This window comes from Limulus polyphemus, unplaced genomic scaffold, assembly GCF_000517525.1.
Source record: "Limulus polyphemus unplaced genomic scaffold, Limulus_polyphemus-2.1.2 Scaffold461, whole genome shotgun sequence".
NCBI classification, from domain to species: Eukaryota; Metazoa; Arthropoda; class Merostomata; order Xiphosura; family Limulidae; genus Limulus; species Limulus polyphemus.
In genome coordinates, this window is record NW_013666071.1 from 339121 (window position 1) to 366744 (window position 27624).

The 27624-nt window shown below is 33.8% G+C and overlaps 1 protein-coding gene across 1 annotated transcript in view; it reads left to right on the forward strand.

The window, feature by feature from the left end:
* Positions 1-27624, forward strand: part of LOC106458423 (connective tissue growth factor-like) — a 49107-nt gene that overhangs the window by 17429 nt on the left and 4054 nt on the right. The window contains exons 2-4 of the mRNA XM_022384636.1: positions 9647-9857; positions 12786-13013; positions 26425-26621. Coding sequence (XP_022240344.1) covers positions 9647-9857; positions 12786-13013; positions 26425-26621 — 636 coding nt within the window. The remainder of the gene's footprint in view (positions 1-9646; positions 9858-12785; positions 13014-26424; positions 26622-27624) is intronic.

The window sequence follows — 27624 nt, forward strand, 5'->3', positions numbered from 1 at the left end:
AGAGGGATGTTTCTAAGCGGTAAAGTCCGAGGGCTTAAAATACAAAAAATCCGGTTTCGATACCCGTGATGGGCATAACACAGATAGCCCATTGTGTAACTTTGTGATTAACAGCAAACAAACAAATAAGCAAACAGAGGGATGTGGTTCAGACATTACAGTGTAGATCGGGTTGAAACTCGCGGGGTATGTGACCATCATGAGATACGGGACATGATTACACACACACACACACACAATTTTACTGACAGGTGGGACTGGGCTTGCTTTCGGTTCCTATATAAAAGCAGAACCGACCAATGTTGATTTCTATCTTATATAGGCAGCTGAGTAAGTAGCAACCTCAGCAAAACTCTGTTACAAACTCGAAGGCAAGTCTGCAGAATCAATGTATAATCGCTGTGCCACCTGACGGCGAATTTGCTTTGTGAGGCATCCTTCCTGAACCGATTGCATGGCTTTATAACCAGTCTTTTTATATCACCATTTACGTTAATGGAACAATGGGCAGAAAAGGTTACTACTGCTTATAAAATCAATGCTTTTAATTTTAAAATTTCAGTTATTTTCATAATGTAACAGATAAAGCAAAAGTCTTTATCAGGAGGTTTATGTTTTTATTGATATCTGGTGTTTTTCCTGTCAAAATAATGGATAGATTTATCTGTAAAAGAAGAATGGCATGCACTAATTCGAAAAGTTTCAAACATATATGTACGATGAAGTGTTTCTTTGAATGGAATAAATTTTTAGTATTCATTAAAACGAGAGTGTTGACTAAAGAACGTGAAGGTTACACATAGTATCAATCAAAGCACTGCTGTACTTGCTTTCTCTTTAAGAGTCAAATTAAATGATATCATAAGTTTATATCCTTGGGATACGTTTCAGATGTTGGCACTATGTATTTATTGTAAACTCTTTTAATTTTAATATTCAGCTGAATGAAATTTTTCCATAAATCTTGTGTGAGGTTTATGGCATCATTTGCTTTGCTTGTCAGAATTCTTATTAAACTTTTGAGACAAACGAGCCCAACAACAACAACAAAAACAAAACACTTTTTTATTCTTAAACTGAAATCAATGCTTCCAGTATTAATATTGGCAGTTTCAGTGTGTTATAATGACGTTATAATGTGTGTTATAATTTTTTTAACATTACACGGATGACTCTTCTAGCATTAAATATTAAATTCTAGAGCTGAGAGGTGGTTCTGACATTCATCTTTGGCGTTATTAGTGATGTATTCTGTGCCTTTAAACTCCATGAATTAATTTCATAGAGTCGGTCTGATAATGAAAGTCAAAGGATGTTTCATTTTGGTATCTTAGTATAGATGTTTAATTGCAGAAAATAGCGTGAACCTCATCTACTTTAGGTAAAAAAAAGTCGTCATGTTTCGGAAATATTTAAGTTTATTTTTGCCACTTTAAGCCTTTTTTGCTGTTGAGAATAACAATCAAATCTGTTAAGAGTAAAAATCGGAGTGATTTTGTACCATGTTCTTTTAAGCGTCAAGCAACGTAATTAAAAGGAGTGTTGTAAGAATTCAAGTATTGTTTTTCTTTAATTAAAGATTAACTGCACAGATATTTTGTGCATTAATTAATAAAATAGATAGGATTTATCGAGCAACGTAATTTGAATATGTGTAGATCTGTATGAGTTTGAATATTGCTTTTGTTTAATTAAGCATTGAAGTTCCGAGATAATGTTTTACACTGATGAATAGATTAGATAGTTTTTGTCACGTATACCAGATTCTCAGTTCATTTCGGATTACCAACCCTGGATCCAAGCCAATTAATTAATTTGAAACGCTACATTATAAACAGTTCTGGTTTTGACTCACAACCTGTTCTCCAGTAGTTTTAAATTTGTGCGAAGAGCAAGCTTACTCTTCTTACAGTGGAAGATAAGTTACGTGTGTGGCGCTAATTCCGTAAATTTTCCCTTGGTTGTGGCGCTAATTTCATAAAACTACCGTTGTTTGTGCTGATAATTCCATAAAACTACCGTTGTTTGTGCTGTTGGTTCCGTAAAATTTCTCTTGTTCGTGCAGCTAAGTCCGTAAAACTTCCCCTGTTTGTATATATATTACTTTTAGCTATACTTGTACGCCACACTAAAGGTTAAATAAAACTTCCCCTGTTTGTATATATATATTACTTTTAGCTATACTTGTACGCCACACTAAAGGTTAAATAAAACTTCCCCTGTTTGTATATATATATTACTTTTAGCTATACTTGTACGCCACACTAAAGGTTAAATAACACTTCCCCTGTTTGTATATATATATTACTTTTAGCTATACTTGTACGTCACACTAAAGGTTAAATAAAACTTCCCTTGTTTGTATATATATTACCTTTAGCTATACTTGTACGCCACACTAAAGGTTAAATGAAACTTTCCCTGTTTGTATATATATATATGTTACCTTTAGCTATACTTGTACGCCATACCAAAGGTTAAAAAAGAATTAGACATAGAATTATAAAATATTAACGTTCGATACTAATTCATCAGTTTAAATGATCTAGCTATCGCATATAACTTGTATTATCAAACACCAGGGTGCTTTCAAACCACAAACCATTCAGGACCAGAAACTTCGGTAGGTAGGTCACCAAATATAGAAGAATTAGGCTAAAGCAGAAATAGTCGTATATAAAAAAAAAATACTTGCTCTACACGGACTCTTAACGAGATCCGTAACAGTTTACTGCCTCCATCTTCTATATATCCTCAGACGAGAAATTTCCTGTGATTGTTTTCTTTTTCGATTTTCTCTTACATTTTTGAAGTTTTTCCTACTTACAGAGCTCTAGGCCTAGCTAATCTCGAGCTAGAAAAGTTTTTCGAAGATATTCCCAGCAGCCATATGGTAGTTACATACTAAGCTTTTTAAAACTAAATAAAATACTGCTTTCAAAATCAGATGTGTGTATCCCGTATTTTGGGCCGTGTTTAATTTTGAATATGGCTTTCTTACAAATTTCTAATATATTCGTTATCATTAGCTGTTTTCGTGGAAACGTTCTTAGATTGTGTATTTGGTGCCGGGCGTGGCCAAGCGGTTAACATACCAGACTGCGAATTGAGTAGTCCGGGATTGAACACGCTCCATGTTGGCATTATGGGGGCGTTATTATTGTGGCAATCAATCTGACAATTCGGTTAAGAGTAGTTTAGAGTGCGCGGCGGTGGGGATGTGATAACTGACAGTCAATCTTTATATTCGGTTAAGAGTTGTTTAGAGTAGGCGGTGAGCAATGTTGACTGGTTTCTCTCCCTTCGTACAGCAGTCTTAAATTAAGAATTACTATTTGAATCTTAGGGATGTCTGAGCAGGCTCTTTAGCCCATCTCTTATCTAAGGTGTTTTTCTGGTTGAAAATAGTAATAATAATACTGTCTGCCTATCTCTTTTTATTTCTACCAACAAGATGGAGTCATAGGAAACTGGAGTAAGTGAAAAAACTTTCTTTTTGATTTCTACAAATGTGGAATCATAGGAAACTGGAGCAAGTTTAAAAAAGACCTTCCGTGTGTCGTTGTGATCAAAATCTTTGATTTTCAAATGTATTATATATTTGTGCTATGATCCATTTACTATTATAGTTTACCTATAAAATAAAGAAAACTATATGACTCTGAGATTTGAAGTTTTTCTGATAAATGATAACCACGACCAAGCAGGAATTGAATACAACACTCGTGAAAAGAGAAATGTTTCATAATCAAAAGATTTAAATATCTTATAGACACAAAATGTTAAGCTGAGATATAAAAAAGGAAATATCTACGTTGAAAAAAATAGAACTTCAGTAAAAATAGTTTTGGTGATGTTATGAAATATACAAACGATTAGTTTGTGTAACTTTATGAAAGACACTCGACAGTTTAACACTAATTCCCCGGTTGATCAGTGGTACAATGTACTATAATCTTGGGTTCGATTCCACGTGGTGGACAGGGCGTAAGTAGCCCATTGTGTAGCTTTGCGTTAAAACAACAACAACACTACACTGATCTTTCCATCCCTTGTTCTTATTCACCTTTGCCCTTGTATAAAACATGTTAACAGAAAGAGGATAGACCATAAAGAAGTGTAGAGATCTATTCATAAGATCATATGTTCTGAGGACTAACACAGTGATTTTCTATGTATCAAACAATTATTAAGACTATCGATTAAATTTCTTTTTTAACATTGGATATGGTAAAAAATATATAAGTTTTTTTTAATTTCTATAACATATGTAGACAAATTGTCCAAAAAATCTTTAATTACTTGGAATTTTGAGTTGCTGATCAGCTGAATGAATTGAGGTTTTAAAGAAAATATTGTGTCTTGACTATGGATATTTGTATTTTTAGATTTTTAGAAAAAAATTAATCCAATAGGAATAAAGCAATTAAACCTGCCATTAGACACACACACACACACACACACAGAAATTTTATTTTTTAATTGTCTATTGTAGTCTTCTTTTGAGCATACAGTCGGTCAATATTTTAACAAAGACTCGACAATTAAAAAAAATAACCATTTTTTCCAGTACCCAGTCATTTCAGCAAATACCTTTTCGCGCTAATTGGATGTGTTATGGGTGAAATATGTTTAACTTAGATATCGCAGATTGTGCTGCTCAGATTGAAAATACCAATGTTTTTTATTTGTTTGTCTATATTCTTTATGAATTTCTACACCAATTTCTATCCATATAAAACTGAGGTTAATGAAACAGAAACATATGTATACGTATTATTTTAATATTCAAATTCGTTAAATAAGGAAAGACGTATTTACAAAAAAGTAAAAGCATGAGCATATTTTAAGTAAATATTGGTAAGTACATTTTACACCATCTCCACAAAGAAAGCGGATACGGGTCTATGAGATGAAGCTTTTACTTATAAATGAAAACCAAAAATAAATATGTGCTTATCATGGAACTATCTGCGTTTCAGACCACAAGACTAATCATCAGATGCGCTTGCTTTTAATAACAGTGGGTTTACAGGAGAGTGATTGACATTATCTTATAACAGGGGTTTTTGAATATTAAAAGTTAAATCAGCCAATGCAATCTGTCTATAACATTTCAGGCATTTTAGACCCTCTCGAAACAAGACGCAGATGTTCTTTGTAATCTTCTTTATCAAATAATTTGCCTTGAAAATTAATATTGTAGATCTATGTATATGAAGAAGTTGGAGATAAAACTATTAAATTTGGTGTTAAGGCCAGTAAAAGTTATTTTATGATAAACAGACGTAGAAACATATTTACCTTCTATGGTAATCCTGACGTCTAGGAACGGTAAGGAATAACTTTCTCCGAGTTCGGATGTGAGCTTCATATTGGGGTTTTGAGAATTAAGGCTAGAAAGGAATCTAGAAAGTCATAGCTAAAGACCGCCCGAGTCTTAACGACTCACAAACACGTGTTAGATAACGGTTATCCGGCTAATTTTCTAACGAAGATTACACACAAGTTCTTAAACCACAAATTAAAAAGAAAATGGTTTAACTTTGTGGAGAGAACACGAAGTTCCAGGAATTGTTTACAGGTGAAACCAAGATACTGTTCGGTGTCAGTGGGAGAGATAAGGTCCACGTTTAAATTTGAAGTTCAATCAAGGGGAATATTGGTAGTAAGATATTCAATATCAAAACTGCCCATAACATATTGTTCAGCACTGGGAATTTTAGATATTTCAGAATCAAAGGTAAAAGAATCGTTAATTGTAAACTCGTTCAAGTCGAGAGGTTTAAGGATAAGGTAAGGAGTTTAAGGATAAGGTAAGGAGTTTAAGGATAAGGTAAGGAGCTTAAGAATACTTTTACAGGCCTCTACATCAATTTTCAAACGTAATCTAGTCATATCATTGTTAAACAGCATTTTTAATCTTTGTTCGAATTATTCTATTTTATACGAACAACTTACCCTTATACACAAACACGTGTTACATAACGGTTATCCGACTAATTTTCTAACGAAGATTACACACAAGTTCTTAAACAACAAATTTTAACCACCAGCCAGTGTGTGTGTGTGTATATATATATATATATATATATATATATATACGTGTAGTGACTGTAAGGTCACGTACGGTCATGTACATAGGCAAAACGAAACATTCAGGAGTATCTAACAGAAACGACCGTCCATTACTTAAACCCAATCACTCATCTGTTCGTTCACATTCTGAAATCACAGGTCACAATATTTCATTTAACGATTTCTCTGTCATCATCACAGTATCTTCAGATCTTAAACTCTACATTAAAGAAAGCTTACTAGTAGCTAAAGACCGCTCAACTCTTAACGACTCACAAAGCTCTTTAGATCTAAAATCGTTCTAACTTTTCACACTTAAACTCAACTGTTGTTCCTTGTATCTATAATCCTTTGTTTTATCCTTCCGTTTACCACTCCTCTTAATAACTAAGTAAACTAGTGATTATTATATTATAGTTTTAGTAAATAATCATCTTAATAACACGATTTTCAGATTTCGCTGAAGATGGAATGAGTGTATCCCGAAAAGGTTCGAGCCTTGTAAATAAAATGTTTTGTGTTTTATAAACGGTCTTCATCTTCATTATTTAACTAATGTTATTCTAAGTATTGTGTACCTGATGACCCCTTTCTAGCTGACAGTGAAACTGATAGAAATGATGCAAGCTATGCTTTTTCACACTTTTTATTCCCAGATAGCCTCGAGCAAACCAAGATGACCAAACCTTAAGAACTTAAGATTGAACAACAATTCAACGGGCAAGACTCATGCCAAATGTGTTATGTGCTCGACTGACTGTCATACCACTTGACGCATTAACGATAGGATTTATTAATTCCAAAAAAGTCAGCTGGTCAGAAAGATGTTTCTATCCGACACGCGCTAGGCGATAAGTACAAAGATGTAAGAACCTGTCAGTTGTGGCAGAACTGATGGAATTGATCTGTTGATGAATATTTTAATGAAACGGAACTAAGCAAGTCTCAGTCTGGTGACATTTTGTTCGGAATTCTATTTTTCACTGATGCAAGAACTGTAAGAACCCGTATGTGAATCTCCTTTTCAAACTCCATACTGCCTTGTCCAACGTACTTATGGGTTTGCAAAATACCGAAAAACAGTAAGGGGAGAAATATACTCGGCTCATTTTGGTTTGGTGACCAATTTGTTGTACATATTTTTGATTTCGACATGTTAGTCACCAATAATTTGTATCTAACGATATCCACCCTCATGGCCAGGTGTTTAGGGCGTTTGACCTAGTCCCACCAAACATGCTTGCCCTTTCAGCCGCGGAGGCGTTATAATGTGACGGATAATCCCACTATTCATTGGTAAAAGAGTAGCCCAAGAGTTGGCGGTGGATGGTGATGGCTAGCTGCCTTCCCTCTAGTCTTTCACTGCTAAATTGGGGACGGGTAGAGCAGATAGCCCTCGTGTAGCTTTGCGCAAAATTCAAAACCATCCAAACTAAACCACTCTCTTACGTGAGACCGTTTGGTAGAATGGAACAATGAAGTTGCCATTCTAGTTTTAGATGGCACGTACGTGTATATACCGAAAAACTGTAAAGTTTGCATTCCAGAAGTGAGGTTACAGTATGCAGAAACAGCAGCCACTTATCAAACCAGTAATGGTTGTAACTACTGATGGGTAAATTTTTTAGTCCTTGGTTCGTATCGTATTGATGGGTAAATTAATGATGTAACAATTACATATTGCCTGCTCTGAAATGATGTTGAAAACATTTGTAATTCAATACAACCATATGAAGTGGGTGTCGTGGTTAAAGGATTTAAAGACGCTTTGGTTCTTCTTTACAAACTAGATTTGGATATATATATGCCATTCGTTCTGCACATGGGATGTAACCTGTATCCTACAAAGGGATCCAATCTTTCAAGGCTTGTTACAAATCAAGTCCGTCGTAGCGTCCAACTATGACCGGACCATTTTTTCGATAATATAGATTATTAAAGGCCAGATGAACAAGTTTTGAATAAAATTGCATAAGGTTATCATGTTTATTGCCATTTTTCTTAACTTTGGAATGGGGTGAGTTGGTAAAAGCTTAAGGTTTTTGCCCCCAAAATTGCTGCACAATTTCAATTTTGGTGACGATGGCCTTTCAAATATGTACTTTATGGTAGAATCAATAGCACTGAAATTGATTCTATTGATCGAAGTGATGAAAAACCATTACACTCCAACAGATTGTATAATTCGATAGTTCAGCACGAAAACAATTGAAGTGGAAAAAAGGCTAATGCAGATAATATTGTTTTAGACTTTTCTCAGTTGTCTGTGGTCACTGACGCACGGTACAAACCGGAATAAACAGACAGACGTAAAATAACATCTTTTTGAAGATGACCTATACGACATGTGTATGAAAATTCAGTCTCACCATGCTTCAAGTAAATTTTACTATCTCTTGCTTTACCATGACACTCAGAGATTAACACTTTTATACTTGCCTGTGTCGAGCAAGTGCAAAAGCAATGGAGTGGTGTGCTCACATAGCATCAGTCAAGAGATTCCTTGGGTTCAAACAGCACAACGGTTACAGGTTCAAAAGAATGTGTTCGGGATGCTGCAACAATCATCATTGATCCTTCCGATGACTCGTACAGTGACGAAAGGTGGAAAATTAACACCTGAGGAAGATAACATGCGAAATTTTTATGGTAATCTATGGACAAGAGTAAAGGCAACTTGCTGGTAATTTTGTGGTTTTAAACATTTGTGGGGTAAGGTGAACACAGTATGTATTAAATAAATAGATTCGAAGAGTTGTCAAATTCTCATCTTATAGATCCCTGCCCTTTGAAAAATTTAGTGTTCTATAAAAGTTAAACCCGTGGTAGGACGGGTAGAAAATGTCTAAGAGGTGATGAAGAACTGGATTAACATTAACGTTTACCTGTATGTAGAGCAGTTCGTATGGTATCCTTTCAGGGTATCAAAAGTCTGTTTTTTTATTGTTTGTATAAATATGTAAATATTTAGCGTATAAGCTAATATTATGAAGTATATGATATTCTCCAAATTTAGATTAGTTTATTTGTTGTTAAGCGCAAAGTTACGAAATTGGCTGTCTGTGTTCTCATCACCGCGGGTATCAAAACCAGATATTTAGTGATATAAACCCTCAGACTTACTGTTGTTTGTCTGAGGACTAATTAATATAACATATACGTTCTAAGGCATATGCACGTATTAATGCAACTTGCTGAGTAACTTATTTGTGGAAGTGTTTTTGCTATATCTTTAATTTAACTTTATTTTTGATTTCAACTTGTGCTTCAATATGAAAATATTAAGGAATGTATTTTAAATTGTCCGTTTGCTGAGCTCCCAAATAGCTCAATGGTAAGTCTGTGGGCTTATGTTGCTAAAAATCTAGTTTCAATACTCGTGGTGGGCGCAGATAGCTCATTGATAGTTTTGCCCTTAACAATAAACAAACCGTTTGCTCAAGTGTCTAGAAATATATCTATCGAAGTCGAAGTAATTAATAGTTTTTTATTTGGAAGGGCTTGATTGTGACAAAACTCAGCAAGTATTTAAATAAAATTTCTCCTGTGTTCATTGAAATCCAAACAGGTACAAAACTCTTGTGCATATCCCTGCCAGTGTGAGCGGAACTTGGCGTTGTGCCCAGAGGGCGTTCCAGTCGTTATGGACGGATGTGGCTGCTGTTCAATCTGTGCTCGTCAACAAGGGGAATTGTGTGGTATAATTCAGCTATGTGACACCACGAGGCAGTTACAGTGTGTATATTCATCACCATCTGTAGACTATGGTATCTGCAGAGGTATAGTTTCTTAGAAACTTTATATTTTTGTTCTAGAAAATACAATGATTTTCTTAGTAGGAAATATTATCAAGACATTGCTGTGGCCTCTCATAAGTTTTGTTTGTTTGTTTCGGATATTCTTGCCAAGCTATACAAATATATATCTTGTAAGAAGCTGGTCTTAGTAGAAAATATTATTAAGAAATTGCTGTGGCCTTTCATAAGTTTTGTTGGTTTGTTCCGGATATTCGCGCCAAAAGCTAGCTGCTCCTAAATTTGAGCTTATAGATTTGACTGAAGGCATCTAGTCAATAGCCAACCGCCAGCTTTTGGGATACTCTGATCAATTAGTGGAGTTTGACCATAACTCTTATCACTCACTCAGCCCCCAAAGTGCAGAGCTCACTTTTGCTGCAACGGAACACAATTCATGTCACAAAAGGTAAATACAACAACACTATAGGTAATTGCTAGTAAACATTCATACTCCTCAAATAACGTTGTAATTTGTTTGTTATTATCACATTACTGAAAAATATAAAACTAAATGGAAAAGCTTAACCGTCAAAAAGAAGTACAGTTCCTTGAAAAAATATATGTTTTAGCAAGAATGATTATGCAAGTCAACATTGAAATTTTTTAATAAGTTGTTTAATTTCAGATTACACAACTGTGCGAAGATGTGGAGAAAAATACATGTAAACGTAATTATTTTTCCTTGGAGGTTTAAAAATGTAGATAACTCTCTCGTTTAATGATTTCACAGTAGATTAAGTAGCTTAATAATAATTTTACGCATTTGTAGTAACACACGTTAGTCCTAGCAAATGAATCCAACACTTAATCTTGTTTGTAGAAGCAATGTATATCAATAAACTATGTATATAATAACAAAGGTAATACAATTAGTTTACCTATTAGAACAGTATGAATTAAAAAGACACGTCACTGAAACTTAATTTGCAATTAATTACTGGTGAGTTTTCTCTATCGTAAATTAATTTTAATTCCATTAAATGTTGTTTTTTGTTAACATCAAAGGAGTTTCTTTTTATATAAATGATATTCGATGGTAAACTCTTACTTTAACAGAAAGATTTCAGGTTAACTTTCATACTGTTAAATAGAACCAATCAAAATTTGGTTCACATAAAATCTACACAGGAACACCACATAAAATAGTACTTTCAGTTTTACAGCAGAGACGCTTTTTTTTGTTTTTCTGCGTAAATGAATTGGAATATTTTTGTATTTTCTTATATCTCGTATCAACAGGAAGAAAACTATGCAGCCGAAGTGTCTGTTACAGATTCAAATTTTACATTGTATGCACTCATAAATCTTTTAAACCTTTCTTTTTTGCTTCATCGTTGTTGCTGGTTCCTAAGATTTTGAATTTAGTTTCAATTAAATGATCACGTTCCAAGATGGTCAGTTGATATATTCTTAAATTATCTGTCTACAGTTTGTTTTAATTTACAGGAGTTTTGATTGTTATTTCAAGTGATAATGTTATACGTAGCCAAGGTATCACATTTTCAATTTTATTTTAATATTTTGTTACTCAATGAAACTTTATATTCGAAAATTGAAATTTTTATGAATGTTGTTTGTCTCCATGCAGGCTAACATTTTAATCTTAATTTTATGCGTGTTACCGTACCTTTTTCAATAACATACCACATATTTGCATTTTTCGTAGTTTTACAGCTACAGGAATAACAGTGTTCTACTTCTTACTGTGTAAAGAGGGTTGAGTACGTTATAATAATTTCAAGTGTGACAAAAATCAGTAGTTCACGTGACATCCACAGAAAACATAAAGTCAGGGTGAATCGGCAAGTATTGGTACTGTATGCTGACATTGGCTGGAGTTATGTAGGTAGTATCAAGCCACTGCAAATTGATCACTTTTGGGAAGGGTACGTAACAACCCTTTCCGACGCAAAATAGTCATACATTCAGATAATGAATATTGAATATTTATAATTTCCAAAACGGATATATATTGTGGTGTACTTAATGGTATTGAGAAAAAAAGAAAAGAATACGAATAAACTTAGGACACTATAGCCATCCAGAAATAGACCTGCAACAAGTAGTACCCCATTCGTGGTAAGAAACGTGAGGCATCTTGTAACAGGTGAGACTGAACGAACACAAAGATCAATGGCTATATCTGTCCATGCGCCCCTAACTACAGTGCACAACATATTCCGAAAAAACTCCTTCTGATAAATCGAGACAAGTCACATGTACACAAATGGCTTTCAGCTTGCTGGAGAATGAAACCGGTATTCCTGCCATTATATACGAAGCATACCGGTCAAATCGTTGGATACACGGCACCTTTGGATTTCTGTGTGATCGGATTTTTCAAACGGGAAGTGGGAAACCGTCGTCCTCGTACACTAGATGGCTTATGGAAAGCAGCAGGGAGGAGGAGTGTTCTTTGGACGTGAAAACCTTACGACGGAGCATTTTGCAATGGGAATTACGTTGTAAAACCTATTGTCAAAATGTACAGTCGTCAGATAGAGCTTGACCGGGCTTGGTGAATTGTACTGTAACGATGAGGTGAAGATCCAACATTCTAATATAATTTTCTATTTTCGATATTACAAGTTCATTATACACCTGTTTACAGTATTCAGTGTGCTCAAGTTTCTAGCTCTATTTTTTATTTAATGATAATTTGTTTTTTGTCGTTGTTGTTTTTTGCAATATGCTCTACAAAGTGGCATTTTTGTTTTTACTAGAGAGTGCCCTTTTATTTCTACTTTTTGATATTATAATATTTTTTTCCAAAATAAAATGTATTTTCAAGTTCGTAGGTTAAGTGTTTTAAAATTGCATGATTTTATCTCTAATTCATCATAGTTTGTCAAGACTTTTGATTTTTGTACTATTTGAAACATCTTCATAATGTTAATATCTTTTGTGCAGCAAAGAAAGGAATGAGTTGTTATGTGGCAGGAAACAGATACAGAGATGGTGATTCCTTCAAGCTGGACTGTAAGACCCAGTGCACCTGTCAAAATGGAACTTATGGCTGTGTGTCACTTTGTCCTCTCGAAAACTTCCGTCCTTCGGCCAAGTGTCACAATGCGCAACTCGTGCATGTGCCAGGTGCCTGCTGCCGAGAGTGGCAGTGTGAGTCTAACGTATTGAAAGGTAAGTTGCAGAAAATCATATTCTTGTTTTACGAATTCATAAAATAACACCGAAACCCTCAAAATCAAGAAGACTGTATTACATTAGTCATAAAAAATCGCTATTCAACACTTTACACCTTAACATCCTCATATAATACAATTAGTTGTAAATTCACAAATCTCTCAGAACACAACTACACAGTTACAATAATCATACTAGCTAATACATAATCAGACAAAATAAACAGACATGACCCTAAAAAGGAAGGTAGTAACAGTAAACCAAAACAAATCGAACCAGCTTACCTAATAACCAAACAAAAGGTCAACAACTAACAATAGTTCAGGAGTGAGGAAAAAAGTCAGACTAACACCCCAGAGACCTAAATCCCGATGAGATCAGGAAATCATAGAGAAAGTATGGGGGATTTAATGGTGTGATTCAGTAAAAAAAAAAAAAAAAAAAACAACGCTTCTTTCTTAAGTATAGTTAGATTCCTATATAATATTTATATTTTAGTAAAATCAAGACTAGTTCCCAATGTACAATATAATCGCTAAGCCTGTTCATTATAGTATAAAACAATTCGTAGGAGAAAACTTTTGGTAAGTCTTATTAAACATAAAACTGCAACGCTTTGTACAGGTAGACCTGTATTCTGTCTACCTTTACCCCTTTAATCTCGCATATTTTAATGTTTTTTTCATATTTTGATATGGTCAGTTGGGTTACACTACATAGTAAACTAAATTTTCGATTCATTTAGAAGGAATAATGATCAATTTGTCGTGGTATGTTTTTCGTTTTAAGATGATAACAAAGTTAAATAAGCTGGTTATTTAATTTCTGAAAAATGTTTCTGCAGATGGTGAATTGATATTCTCGGGTACTAATGAAAATGCAATTTTGTTTGTCGAATTGTTATCCTGTGATAATCCAGCTCGTCTAGCAGAGTTCTCATGCTAGGAGATAAGATTATGCCACGGTAAATGTCATAAGATATGGCCTAAAGTCTCAGAAAAGTTAGACGATACAGGATTATTCTGGTTAACATAACTTATCTTTAGATTATCCTTTTGTCCTCGATGTTTCTGGAGAAATAAATCGCTTACCCTTACGAAAGCTGAAGGCTGCACACGCTCCTAGATGCCCAAACTGTATTCTACCGACTGAGTTTGCTGTAATATAAGAGCAATCAATTTTTTATATAATGTTAATTGCATGCATTTCCAAACACTGAGAATCGACCGATTTCTTCGACCTCGCTACGTTCATATTACTTTGTTTACATCTAACAATACTATAAACTATTTTATAATTTATACAGTAATAGAAGGTTATAGCATACGACAATATTTGTCTGTTTTCGTATTGGTCCTGAAGGAAGACATCTTAGAGAACGAAATTATGGGTCGTCTTAAGCACCATCATTTCTTGATGTTTGGAAGAAAAATGTGACCCAAGTGCAGTCAGAAAATAACAGTTACTAAAGTTATTGAGTTGTGTATAAAACAACTGGAACTCTCAATCAATATTTAACCAAGATCTTCGATTTGATGATTTCATATGGTCATTCGGCCAACGATGTCTGATTCTTTGTCCATGCTTCAGTAGTCAGAAAACGTGAGTGGATTGAAAAATAAGTGGTGGCAATTAGAAAAAAGTTCATCTTGTGGCCACTTCAAAGACGAGCTGTTGATTAAATAATTACATAGTGTTAGAGACCTTAAGTAGCATGGAGCAAATATATGTATATATATCGTAGTAGTGCCTCCAATTATCCAGGAACTTCAACACATTTAGTGCTATCATGCTTTTTTTGTTAACATATAGAGATATAATTATATATATATATATAATTACGCGGATGAAGTTGTTATTTTTTTGAGTTTCTGTTAATCTTCCTCGATATAAAACAATAATCAAAAGCATTTTAAAAAGTTGGAAAATATATTAAAGTAAGTTTAAGTAGCTAAATGTATAGTGATACAAGTAAGTAATGTGGAGGTTCTTACTAACATAAATCTAACACCAAAAACCATATATCGCAGCTGACATAAAGTTAAAGAATATCACTATATTAAAATCAATAGTTATAACTATCCTTATAAACATTACTTATGAAAACGTAACATTCTATGTCCTTACACATTAAGGTATGTAAAAAATTAAAATACATATAGTAATGTTGGTTATGAATCTTCGTTGTAAAAGTACCATTGAAAAGCATAAAATGAAATATATTTACTTGTATCCACTTAGATGATTTGCTTTGATGTACAAGTACATTTTTGTTTATGTAAGTATGTAATCAATAAATCTATTGGTATCAATTTGTTTTAGCTGTATTGGTGTAAAAGTACACTTGATGCCTTTACTTATCTAAGTACAATATTAAATTTAGATACTTGTATTAACTTCTTTCTATTGCCTAATTATAAAGGTACATTTTATGATTTTATGTAGGTATAATATATTAAATTAAAGAGGCCAACATAAAAAAAAATCAAAAACTGTCTATGTCACTGCTTGGGACCTGCAATGAGTTATCTTTGTACCAAAGCCCATGTAAGTTGGTTGACATATACATTAATAGCTCACGAAAACCCCAAATTGTGGTTTCCTCGCTGAAAAATTTAGCAAAAGACATAAATTCCAAAATTGTCTATATCTCTGCTTGGGATCTGCAAAAAGTATCTTTGTACTAAATTCTACGTACATTTGGTCGAAATATGGTCAAGAAGTGAAACCAAACCCCTAAAATAATGCTTTTTTTACCTTTTATCCCAGAAAATGACGAAAAATGGGCATAGCCCACATTTTTGTATGTATGTATATGGGGATGTAAAAGGATCTTTGTACAAACCCCATGTAAATTGGCCAAAATGCGGCGGAGTAATTGTAAAAACAAAAAACCTTTAAATTGTGCTTTTTGTGGCATCTTGACCCCCTATAATTATTAAAAATAAGCAAGTCCACCAATTTTGTTAGTTTTTGTGAGGCCTGTAGAAGAGCATCGTTCTGCTAAATTCCATGTAAATTGGTCAAAATATGGCCGAGTAATTGACCAAAAACTCCAAAATTATGTTATTTTTTGTAAGCTCTGACCCCCTAAAAAGAATCAAAATGAGCAAACCAACTTTTTGTATGTAAATATGTTGGGCGCATGAAAATTTATATTTGTGCCAATGTTCATGTTGATTGCTGTAAATGACCCTACAGGAGCTCAAAATATGCATTTTTGGGTTGCTTGACTCCATAATGTCCTTAGAAAGGCCTAAATAAAAAATAGAAATGAAAAACGTGTCTGGGGAGGTATGATCCCACAAAGTTTCAAGTCAGTCTGCCAAGAAATGGCGGTCGATTGAAAAGTGTTTGGAAGAAGAAAAATAAGAAACAATGGAAAAACAGTATGCCTCTTTGTGGAGACATAATAATCTATCTACGTCAGTATATTTCAAATGGCAATTGATATACTTTGTTTTAATCTTTACCACATAAAATTATCATTATTTGTTTTATGAGAACTATGCTCAAGATCTGGATTACCCTTGGAACTACTTCAATCGTCGTCGATCGTGCTCACTCTGGTGGCCATAATTTATATTGTAACACGCTTCTGCAATGGATGATCAGATCAGTCGTAGTAACCCATCTTGGCAAACATTCCATAGATACTGCTTCCAAGACCACATTAAAGCGGACCAAGTGCTGAAAAGTGCATTGGAACTGAATAGGATAACTTAACAGATATGCAGTAGAATGGGATTCTTGTGAGCCCAATCTCTTTGGCTAGTCTTCTTATGGAAATTGTTGCTGATTTCGAGATATGGTTGGAAACTTGTGAACTTTTGACTTGTCGCCATCTTTAAATTCTCATAGGATTCACTTTCGAAACCTTAACTAGCCCTCACTTTACGGATGAGAGCAATGCTATGTATTGGATTAGAGAGCGGTTTCAGAGTTCCTTACTGTTCTATACCTTCTGCTGTGTGATTTGTTTTTTTTACAGATAACACTGAACGTTCTCTTCTTTGAAACGCCATGTCTTCTGGTAGGACATTATTTAACAATCTTGCTATTTTCTTCCAGAAAAATGGCTGTGAAAAATCTCCCCTAGCCTATCTGTAACGACACTTATCATAAACTGGATGGAAAGTTACTGTAACCCAAATATATAGAAGTTTTACATGTTGCCCGTGACGTCACGGCTGAATCTACAGCGACATGACATTGCATTAGTATGTGCAAGTCGTTCTTATGAGGTGTAATTAGCACTTTGTATACGTCAATGTTTATTGTATTTTACAATTTATTTTATCAGACGAAAACATAGAATATGCTTGAAAACTATTTAAAGAAAACGTGACTTATTTTCTTATATCAGTTTATAAGATTCTTGCGTATTCTGCAGTTTTAAATATATAATCCGCTAAACATTTAATACCTTAAGAACGACTTTTAAACAAGCACAAACGAATCACATCGAAAGAGTTTAAAACTTTGCTTATGTGAAAAGCTACAAGAAATTTCCTAATTTTCAAAGTATCCGTATACGTATTTACTCGTCACATAGTGCGTTACACAATATACTTTCGCTGCTATCAATACAATCCAAATACTCAGCACAGCGTGATCGCTTGCTTAGCATAGTATTTATTAAAACACGTAGAAAACTGCTTACACTAAGACTAACATGAAGGAGGACAATGTGCCTAAACCCACATATATTTTCAACGTTGAACAAACAGCTTCTATCTTAGACTTCACTACAAAATCTCCTATTATAAATCTATATAGATAAATTAAAAAACAAAATAAAACATTTGTTGTAAGGGGAGGAAATCCACTGTATTCTTTATTTTTTAAAAAGTCCAGAGATACACCTTTTTAGTGAATTATTTAATTTTCTTAACTTTATAACGACATTTTGGCCACTCGTGGGGTCATTATCACGTAAACTGTCGTCTTTTGTATGAAATGTCAGAAAGTAGGGCTAGCATTTTGTTCGAATTTAGAAAACATATAGGGCGACACCTGTGTTTGGGTTTAAATTAGGTTTTGATTCGCGAATAATTAACGCTTCTTTTATTTTTCTTCTATTAATGTTGTTCTCCTTACATAATATGTTAAAGCTGCTAATATTAATTTGATGTTGATTCGTTGTGCTGTGTTCGTAAATGTGTGATGGGGATTGTTATGTTCTTTGATAATAATATTTATGTTGCGTTCCGTTTCGCCTTATAAGTGATGTCGCCTTGATATCTACAGATGTTTCTGTTGTTGAACTTGTTGGAATTAAACTCACTAAATGACCTTTTATTTTATTAGTCGATTTTTGAATAAAAATACATTTATTGGTTAGATTGTTTTTTGTATCCCGGTGGGACAACAGTAAGTCTTCGGATTTACAACGCTCAAATCAGGGGTTCGATTCACCTCGGTGGACACAGCAGATAGCCCGATGTGGCTTTGCTATAAGAAAACACGCACACAGAAGAAATGAAAGGGAAAACACCAGAAACTTAAGAAAAGAAAAATCAACAAACTCAGACACATTAATAGTTGTTTTACTATACAATGGCGCTATGGAACCAAAAACGTCATAAGCATTTGGAAATACATATAAAAATACAATCTAAACAGTAAAATTATTTTTATTCAAAACCTGAGCACTGAAATCAAAGATCATCCGAGGAAGATTTATTCTGACGAGTTCAACAACAAAAGCATGTATACATATCACTGTGATCGATACGATAACACTTACATAGGGAAGGAAACGGGATACAACATAAATATTAGGATCAAAGAACATAGACATCCTCCATCAGGTAGTTACGAAAGAGCACAACGATATCAACATCCAATCAATATTGTACAGCAAGAGTAGGGTCAGACTTCGAATTTGCGTCTAGCTAATATTTTATGATTTTATACTGTTTGGATGTGCTGATTCCAAAACTGGGTGATGCAACTTCGGCATCCTTTAGTGTTTCGAGATATTAAAGATGACGGCAAAGATGGCAGCCAAAGCATGCATATGCCCATATCTCAACTTCTACTTGCAATATGACAACAAAATATATGTCTACAACTAGCTTTTTAATGACATTGATTTCAATATTTTGCATTTTTAATTGCTCTTTATCCAATATAACGGCCACAATGGCTACCTCAGCTCATGATCAACATTTTTAGGGGTTAACAATATGCAAGTACAATGTAGATATTTCCAAAACATATATATATATTTAGATACACTAATTTCATCATACTTATTTTCATAGTTCTGATGTGGGATATTCAATTCACCAATACCTGCAACAGTGGTCTTCGGTATCAGAACTAAGGATGGAAATTACCTAGTACTTGGCGATAATTAGCTGCTTCATATACTTATCTTGTAACTTAAATAAAACTATACTATATATACTATCACATATCTTTAAGGGCCCTATAAAATGACCTGTTATCAATTATCTTATCAACTTACGCAACACATATTGTAATAATTGTGCAATGTAAATTGTACATATATTAACTAATTGGAAATTTATGAAATATTTCTATCACTATATGCTTACCACTAACTAACATAAGTACACTATATATATTACTTTGTAGTAATATATATAGTGTATATATTACTTTGTAGTTTCTTCGTTTTCAAGGCCCTCATCACTTTAATCAATGTAGTTCTCTACTGTTCTAGTCCAATTGTTATTTTATTTGCTGTTGCTTTTATTATACTTACAAAAGGCACTACAAGACAATTGATTTGCTACACATGGCTGTTGAACAAGATCCTTCACTTGTACGCCCACAGAAAATCATCTGAAGTATTTCAGGTGGAGCTATTGGCTTTTTAACTGATAACATGAACAAGAACCTTTGTCAATATGTCTTCCATCCTAACTCGGGTGGATCAAGATCTGGGAGATCTTAGTTTAATGTTGCCATCCATATACATGACATTTTCAGCAAAGGCTTTTGATGTGAGTGGAAGCAGCTTTAACTTTCTATTAGCATTCATTGTTTTTTGTTTTTTTGGAAGTTTCCTTTATCAGTGTTCATATTGTACATAAGACATGTTGGTATGAGCCGACGTACTTCCATAGCATGTAGTTACAAATAAAGTTGCTTCTCTAATGACCTCATTCACGTCTGCATGAGGATCTCCAAAATGATCACGTTTGTAGCCCGCTAATAGTACTTTGACAACAGTTGCTTTTCTAATTCCCTCATGTGTACAGTTGAATCATTTACATAAATGGCATGAGCAGCCAAAAGGTACTTTGTAATCTGTGTGTGTGTGTGTGTTTACATGCTGTTAGCCCAATGTCAGTGACTGTATGCTGTGCATGGGTTTGTTCCAGGAGAAGCGTACAGGTGAGATTATTGGTGTGATAATGATGCCACAACAACACAAATAGATTCGCATCTTTCGAAATCACAGTAATACACTTTACAACTTACATGGCCATCTCCACAGCTTGTCGTACCATTACAGTATCTGCTTCTTAATGGGTAGGTCACAAGTCGTCTCTGGCAATGATACATCCTAGATGAACCTCTTGTAGTAATGTTTGTCTCAGTTATAATCAGCGTTTCTTGTTTGTGGTCCTTTTACGTACCTTATCATGTGTTGGCAAATTCTGTTAATAAGTTGCACCTTGTTGTTTGCAACACTGATCACGACTTGTTGACTTGAGATTGAACAGCTAGACTGTATTTAATACATGGTGTCAGACTTGTTGACCTATGCGACATTGTTTCTAAATACATTTGATGCTAAAATCATAATAACGGCCAAGAACAGGATACAAATCAGAATGTGACACTTTGCTAACACACATGCAGTAACATCATCGACATAGTCCTGCACTGTGCCAGCGGATGCCCAATGTATTACCCAAAGGAGGGAACATCCATCTATAATGGCAACGTTTGGTAAAGGCACAGTGCAATTTAATTTCTCAACACTTTGTCAGATGATATTCACACGTCGGTTTAAAGGTTCAGCTTTTCACAGCAAGAATCTTGTGAATAGTAGGCTTATTCAAAGAGCAAAATACACTGTACCTGATAATATTCGTAGGGCAGTTTGTAGGCTTACCTTTCATAGCAGGAATCTCTCTTTGAATAAGCCTACTATTCACGCAAAATACACTGTACCTGATGATATTCGTAGGGCAGTTTGTAGGCTTACCTTTCATAGCAGGAATCTTGTGAATAGTAGGCTTATTCAAAGAGCAAAATACACTGTACCTGATGATATTCGTAGGGCAGTTTGTAGGCTTACCTTTCATAGCAGGAATCTTGTGAATAATAGGCTTATTCAAAGATCAAAATTCATTGTGCCTGATGATATTCGTAGGGCAGTTTGTAGGCTTACCTTTCATAGCAGGAATCTTGTGAATAATAGGCTTATTCAAAGATCAAAATTCATTGTGCCTGATGATATTCGTAGGGCAGTTTGTAGGTTGACCCTTCATAGCAGTAACCTTGTGAAATGTAACCAATGGTCAAAATACACTGATAATACTCACAGGTCAGTTTGAAGATGCTAGCTTAAAACATCCTGCAAAATGTCACCAAATATTACGACAAACACTGCCTTGTATATATATATATATAAATAGAGTAAATTCGTCAAATTGCTTAACAGTCAAGACCATCATACACTACATGTACCTGTGCATCTATCAGTCTATGCAACAATTGTAATGACGTCATTAGAACGTAAGGCTTATTTCAAATTAATGGATAGGAGGTAGTGCTGCTTATAATATGAATTTCAACTAAATGATTATGGCCTATCTAAGTTAAATTACTTGTATAATGTACAACCTCAACTGTTTGACAAATAACGCCTATACCATGCATATATTTACTTAACATAAATCATAGGCCTACTTAGCCTATTTATAGATCTTCTACAGAAAAATATTAACTGTTATCACTTTTAAGCCTACATTTGTATTGGAATTAAACATAATTATCTTACAATGTTCTGCTGATAATATAATTAATCTTAAGGGAAAAAACATTAATTATATACAAAAATATTTAACCACGAGGACTTAAAATCCGATTTTTTAATCATCTTGGCCACCATATTGGATTTATGATCATTCCAGGAACAAATTAATGGTAAATGTGAAATAATGGCACTCAAAACCCTAAGTGTAGATACATATTTGGTTGTGATATTTCAAGTAGAGACAGAGATATGGTCAAACGTGTGTTTTGGCAGCCATCTTTAATATTACGAAACGCTCAACGCATCATCAAATTTGGAATCAGCAAAACCGAATTGTATAAGAATCATCGCAAAACATTTGCTAGACGCTACTTTTAGGTTAAATTCTAAACTAGGCCTTGGAAACTGGATTAATATTAGCATCTTTCAAATATTATGTAATGGGAACAACATTGATAGAAGAAAAATAAAAGAAGTTGTGAACAAAAACGTAATTCAAATATGAACAAAATGCTCGCACACCTTTCTAATAATTCATACTATATACGACAAATTACTTGATGGTGACCACATGAGTGGTTGAAACGTTTTTATATAGTTCAACAATAAAACAACCCACTCAAAAGCTGCGCCTGTAGATTTTAGTTAAAATTAAAAAGAAGTATCTGAAAGTGTAAAATTCAACCAATAAAGATTAAGTCGACTTCAATTTTTCAATAATACAAGTACAACTGTCAATTTCATTTTAGGACACTTTGCCACTGCCTGGTACAAAAATGTAAACAATGTTTTAATAGTGTGTTGGAACACCAAGAACTTTAATCACAGTCTAACTCCATCGTGATATAGACGATACTAGTTCTGATCGATTTTCACCAATTCTTCAAACAATGTTTTTGTGTCCAAATCTTCCTGGCTTGAAGGTGAAGGAACGCAAACTCTAGAATAACCTGTTGCTTTCAGTTGGGTAGAAATTCTCGAGTGTGCTGACTAGATAAGATGGTGGAACTTCTCAGATTACTCAAGTACATCACGAACAATAAATTTACAGTGTATGGTGACATTGTTGTTTTGAAATATTCATCACCTTGAGGATAAAAAGGGAACATAATAGGGTATGCGTGATCCCCGCAGATACTCAAATATTAACAGGATGTAATGCGACTAATGAGAGAAACTAAGGGGTCCAATCCATGTGATGATAATGTACCCCACACCATTATTCCATCTACAGCATCTTGTGCAGTGAAGCTTCATGTGGTTGCTTCCAAACTTTGACTCTCGGTCATTTGTAAAGAAGATCGTGTGCCGAAACTCATCTAAGCACACGACACATTTACATTGATTAACTATCCAATCCCAATGATCTATGCGCCACTGTGGACGCACCATTTTATTGACAGTTGAGACTAATGGTTTAACATTTACCAAAATTAATTCCTCGCAACTTCCTGTTCTTGTTGAAAATTAATGGTCCTGTTGTCATTTGGTAGTTACTATACTATTGAATGCCTATTTTCCTTCAAAGCATTTGCTACTTGCTGTTTCTTTTGTTTATAATTTCTCCAGCTTGATGAGTTTTGTTGATATTTCTACAGGGCTAAATAGACTCGTGAAATGATCGTCTTGATTTTCTAGTCAGTTCCATTGCTTTTGCTATCGAGGATTCATCTAATGTGTCTCCTAAAAATAAGGCACTTCCATAACATCCCCATCTTAATGAAGACAGAGATAGACACATAAACTACTTGCATTATATGTACTGTTGCATTAGTCTTATAAAGCACATTTCGTTGCTTATTTGCACATCAAATAGTGAGAGAGCCCTAAAAAATGCATTATGGAGTTTTAGTATATTTGTCAGAGAATATATGTGACAATTATTTTGATATGTTTATATATCGGTATAAAAGGTAGGTTAAATTGTTTTCAAGTAACATGTTAGGGCAGTACGTTCTTTTTTTTTTAACTTCATAATACACATCTATATATAACTTTTATCAGAACCTACTATTATCAATTCGGTCCTCCGATGAGACAGCGATAAGTCTATGGATATAAAACTCTAAAATCTCGGGTTCGGTTCCCTGCAGTGGACACAACAGATAGCCCAGTGTGGCTTTGCTCTAAAACACACACACACACAAACACAAATAAACATTATCTGTTTGAGTTTCAAACCACTAAAATGATTAAAAAAGTAAGAAAGTACTCAATAAATTCATTTTATACATTACACTTTACATGTAAAAAAATACCAAATGAAACACGAATATAAACTTAACCAACTTACCAAATGAAAATAATGTATTTATGATACTTCATGAAACGACAGAAATTTCTAGATAAAAGATCAGCGGATCTTATTTTGTCTTTAAATAACTGTTGTCTAAAGATATATATTTTAATTCACAGTTAGGTGTAGTTGCACTTCGTTTTACCCATCATTGGTGAGTCTTGAAAAGTATTCTCTCTCATTAGTGCTTTATGTTCCGAAGAACTAAGTATTTTATTAAAAATATGCTTTCATATATAATTTTACATGTGTTATAGTTAGTCTTGAGGCAGGAAGTTATAAAAGCAGTTTTAACCTTTCGAATTTCTTGATAAGCTAAAATACGGTGCTTTCTGTATAGTCTCCTGAATTTTGCTCTCGTTTGTGCAGGTAATCTTGAATAAGAATAAGCTGTCAGAGTGACGAGATGCAGAATTTACCAGAGTTTCTCTGTTCTAACAGTTCTATATTTATGTAGATAGGTCTTAGAAATGTGTGATATAGTAAATTATGTTTCAGTTAATTACTTATTGCTTCTTGATGGTCAGAACTTGCACTATTTATTGGAGTTGTATTTAGCACCTTCAGTTATAAAGTAGGTTAACACAATCGATCTAAGTATTTCGAACTTGTTTTTATGGCAACCATTTATGCCAGTTTATCAAAATTATATGTACAATGTTACTGTTTGGCATGCATCTTTTTCTATAAGATTTTACGATTAAGCTACAGATTAGCTGTTATATAGACTCTTGTCTCATTCAAAGTAGCGAGATAATTTTTTTTCTAACATATAGACAATTACTTTTCTCTCTATCTTAAAGAAAATGTCCGCTTCTTTAGAAAGTGAGTAACTATCAAACCTCTTCAAAAATATCAGAGCTACTAATATCCTTGAAGTTTGGCATAAACTCTAAAGAGGTTGAAAAAAATGGACCTTCTTTGCCTACAATTGTTTATATTTAATAGCTTACGTATATGCCCATGCTTACGTTTATACAAATATATATTGGAGTATTCAATAAAAGTGAAAATTAAATGATGATGGTGATAATTGAACCAGCAAATAGTGCAATTAATACTACCCCAGCAAACAATAAATGAATTAATAAAATTAAATTTTACCTTAGCGTGTTAAAATTCACACAATGGGTAATTTGAAAGATTAATATTAGTTTATTATATATGGTTGACATAAATAAAAATCCTAGATACACAGTTGACTTCATGAATACAAATAAATCCAGCTATGTCTTTATTTGTAATTTATAGATGTACTAGCTGGAGTACCCATCTCTTGTACGGAAGTTATGTAAATTCATGATGAATGAAATGTTATCTTAGAACATGAAAAGCTGCTTCCCTTGTATGTAATTGTAAAAAAAACGCAAAAACGACCATAAAAATTGCAAAACACAAAATATGAAACCGCAAATGTGCATGTATCTTCGCATGGACCCAACAAACGTTCATGCCAACTTTGGTGAAAATTCATCAACAGGGGCGAAGTGGTGTTAAAAAAAACGAAATAAAAACTCCTATAAAAAGTGCAAAACACAAAGTATGAAACTGTAGATTTGTATTTACCCTCCCTCACATGAACCTCACGAACTTCTATACCAATTTTGGTGAAGATCCATCCACACCCTGATAAGTAGTTACATGGACAGACAACAGACAGTAAGTACTATTATAGCCAAAGAAGGGCACAGGGCACTGCAATTTTAAATACTTTGCTAATATGATATTAAGCATTAGTTTATTTACTTGATAGAAAATCTCTGACATAACAACTTAAAATATTTGACGGGATCACGTTAACATTCCCACAAGGGTGTTCGTAAAACATTGTAAGTTTGGTGCTTCTGATAGCATCTGTTCTTGAACATTTCCTCTTTGAAATTGTGTACTTCTAACGGACACCTCATTGTGCATTTCTGCGCTAAAACGCAAACATTGGAATTACCTCCACAATGTTAAACAATACAGCAACAACAATTTATTGTAAAGTTTATTATCGTAAAGTTTAACATTGTTGGTGTGTTTTCATTTGCAAAAATAAAAATAAGTTTATGTTCTGAAGTGCCATTAAAAATATCAGTTAAATAACAGTTATTTTACGAAACTCACATCAATATGTATAATATACAGAAATTGTACATTTCCAGATACAAAAATTACGTGTAACCGGTACTCTACCAATTGGACACCGTGTTCATCAACTTGTGGCGTAGGTTCATCCAGACGATTGACCAATGATAACGATGATTGTGAACTGAGAAATGAGACTCGCTTATGCCAGATTAAACCTTGTAATTACCAGATTGGTGAACTTTCATCCAATCACAGTCCTCGTAGTAGACGAGTGAGTAATTATCACCCGATTCCTTGCTGTCTTTACAATGCTTTGTTTGTTTTTTAAACTTAATACAAACAAATTAACAGAAAGATACAATTACTTTGCATTGAAAACAAAATGTGGAATATGGAAATATCAAAATTAAACAACTAATTAGGCAGTACGGTGTTTTTATATTTTGAAAGTAGAAGTTTGAATATCTATATATGTAACACATTCAATACCTTTTATTTTATGTTCCCAATATGAAAGGTATTTCAAGACTCAAAACGTAGTTTAACTAAGTTTATGCTTAAGGTCTGATATCATTAGATGATTACATTGGACACAAACGTATATTCTTTAGTTTTTCACCTCGAACGGTAACGTTTGATCAAAGGTATATTTATAATTTTGCCATTCTCCATAGTATTTCATGATAAAAAGCAGCAAGTTGGCCCTGTAACCTAGATAATAGTTTAGGTTTGTTCTCATAGAAGTAAGGCATTGTTTACTTCAAATACTTGTATCTGAGATTACTCCTCAAATAACCCACTTTTATGTTTCTTTCTTGTTATAACACTCGCTGTAAAAAAACTGAACAAAATATAGGGTGAAATATCTCATTTTTAATGTAAAGTATATAAAGGATTCCATCAAGTGATTAATGGGATTAATTGCATCATTGGTGGTATTTTTGTCTAGATTTCATTTTGTGTTATACATACATTATTGATAGTCACGTAACCAACAATTTCATTAACTCTGCTCCCAAGTAGCTCAGTGGGAGGTCTGAGGGATTATAACGCTACAACTTCTGATTTCGATATTCGCAGTTGACAGAGCACAGGTAGCTGATTGTGTAGCATTGCGATTAACAAAAAGCAAGCAAGCAAACAAACCATGCATAGGTCCACGAGCAAGTTGGTTGCATAAATAATTTATAAAAATATGTTGAAGAAGCTGATGGGATTCACGAACCCCAATAGATAATTATAAGGTTATGTGAAATATTTAATGACGCAAAAAG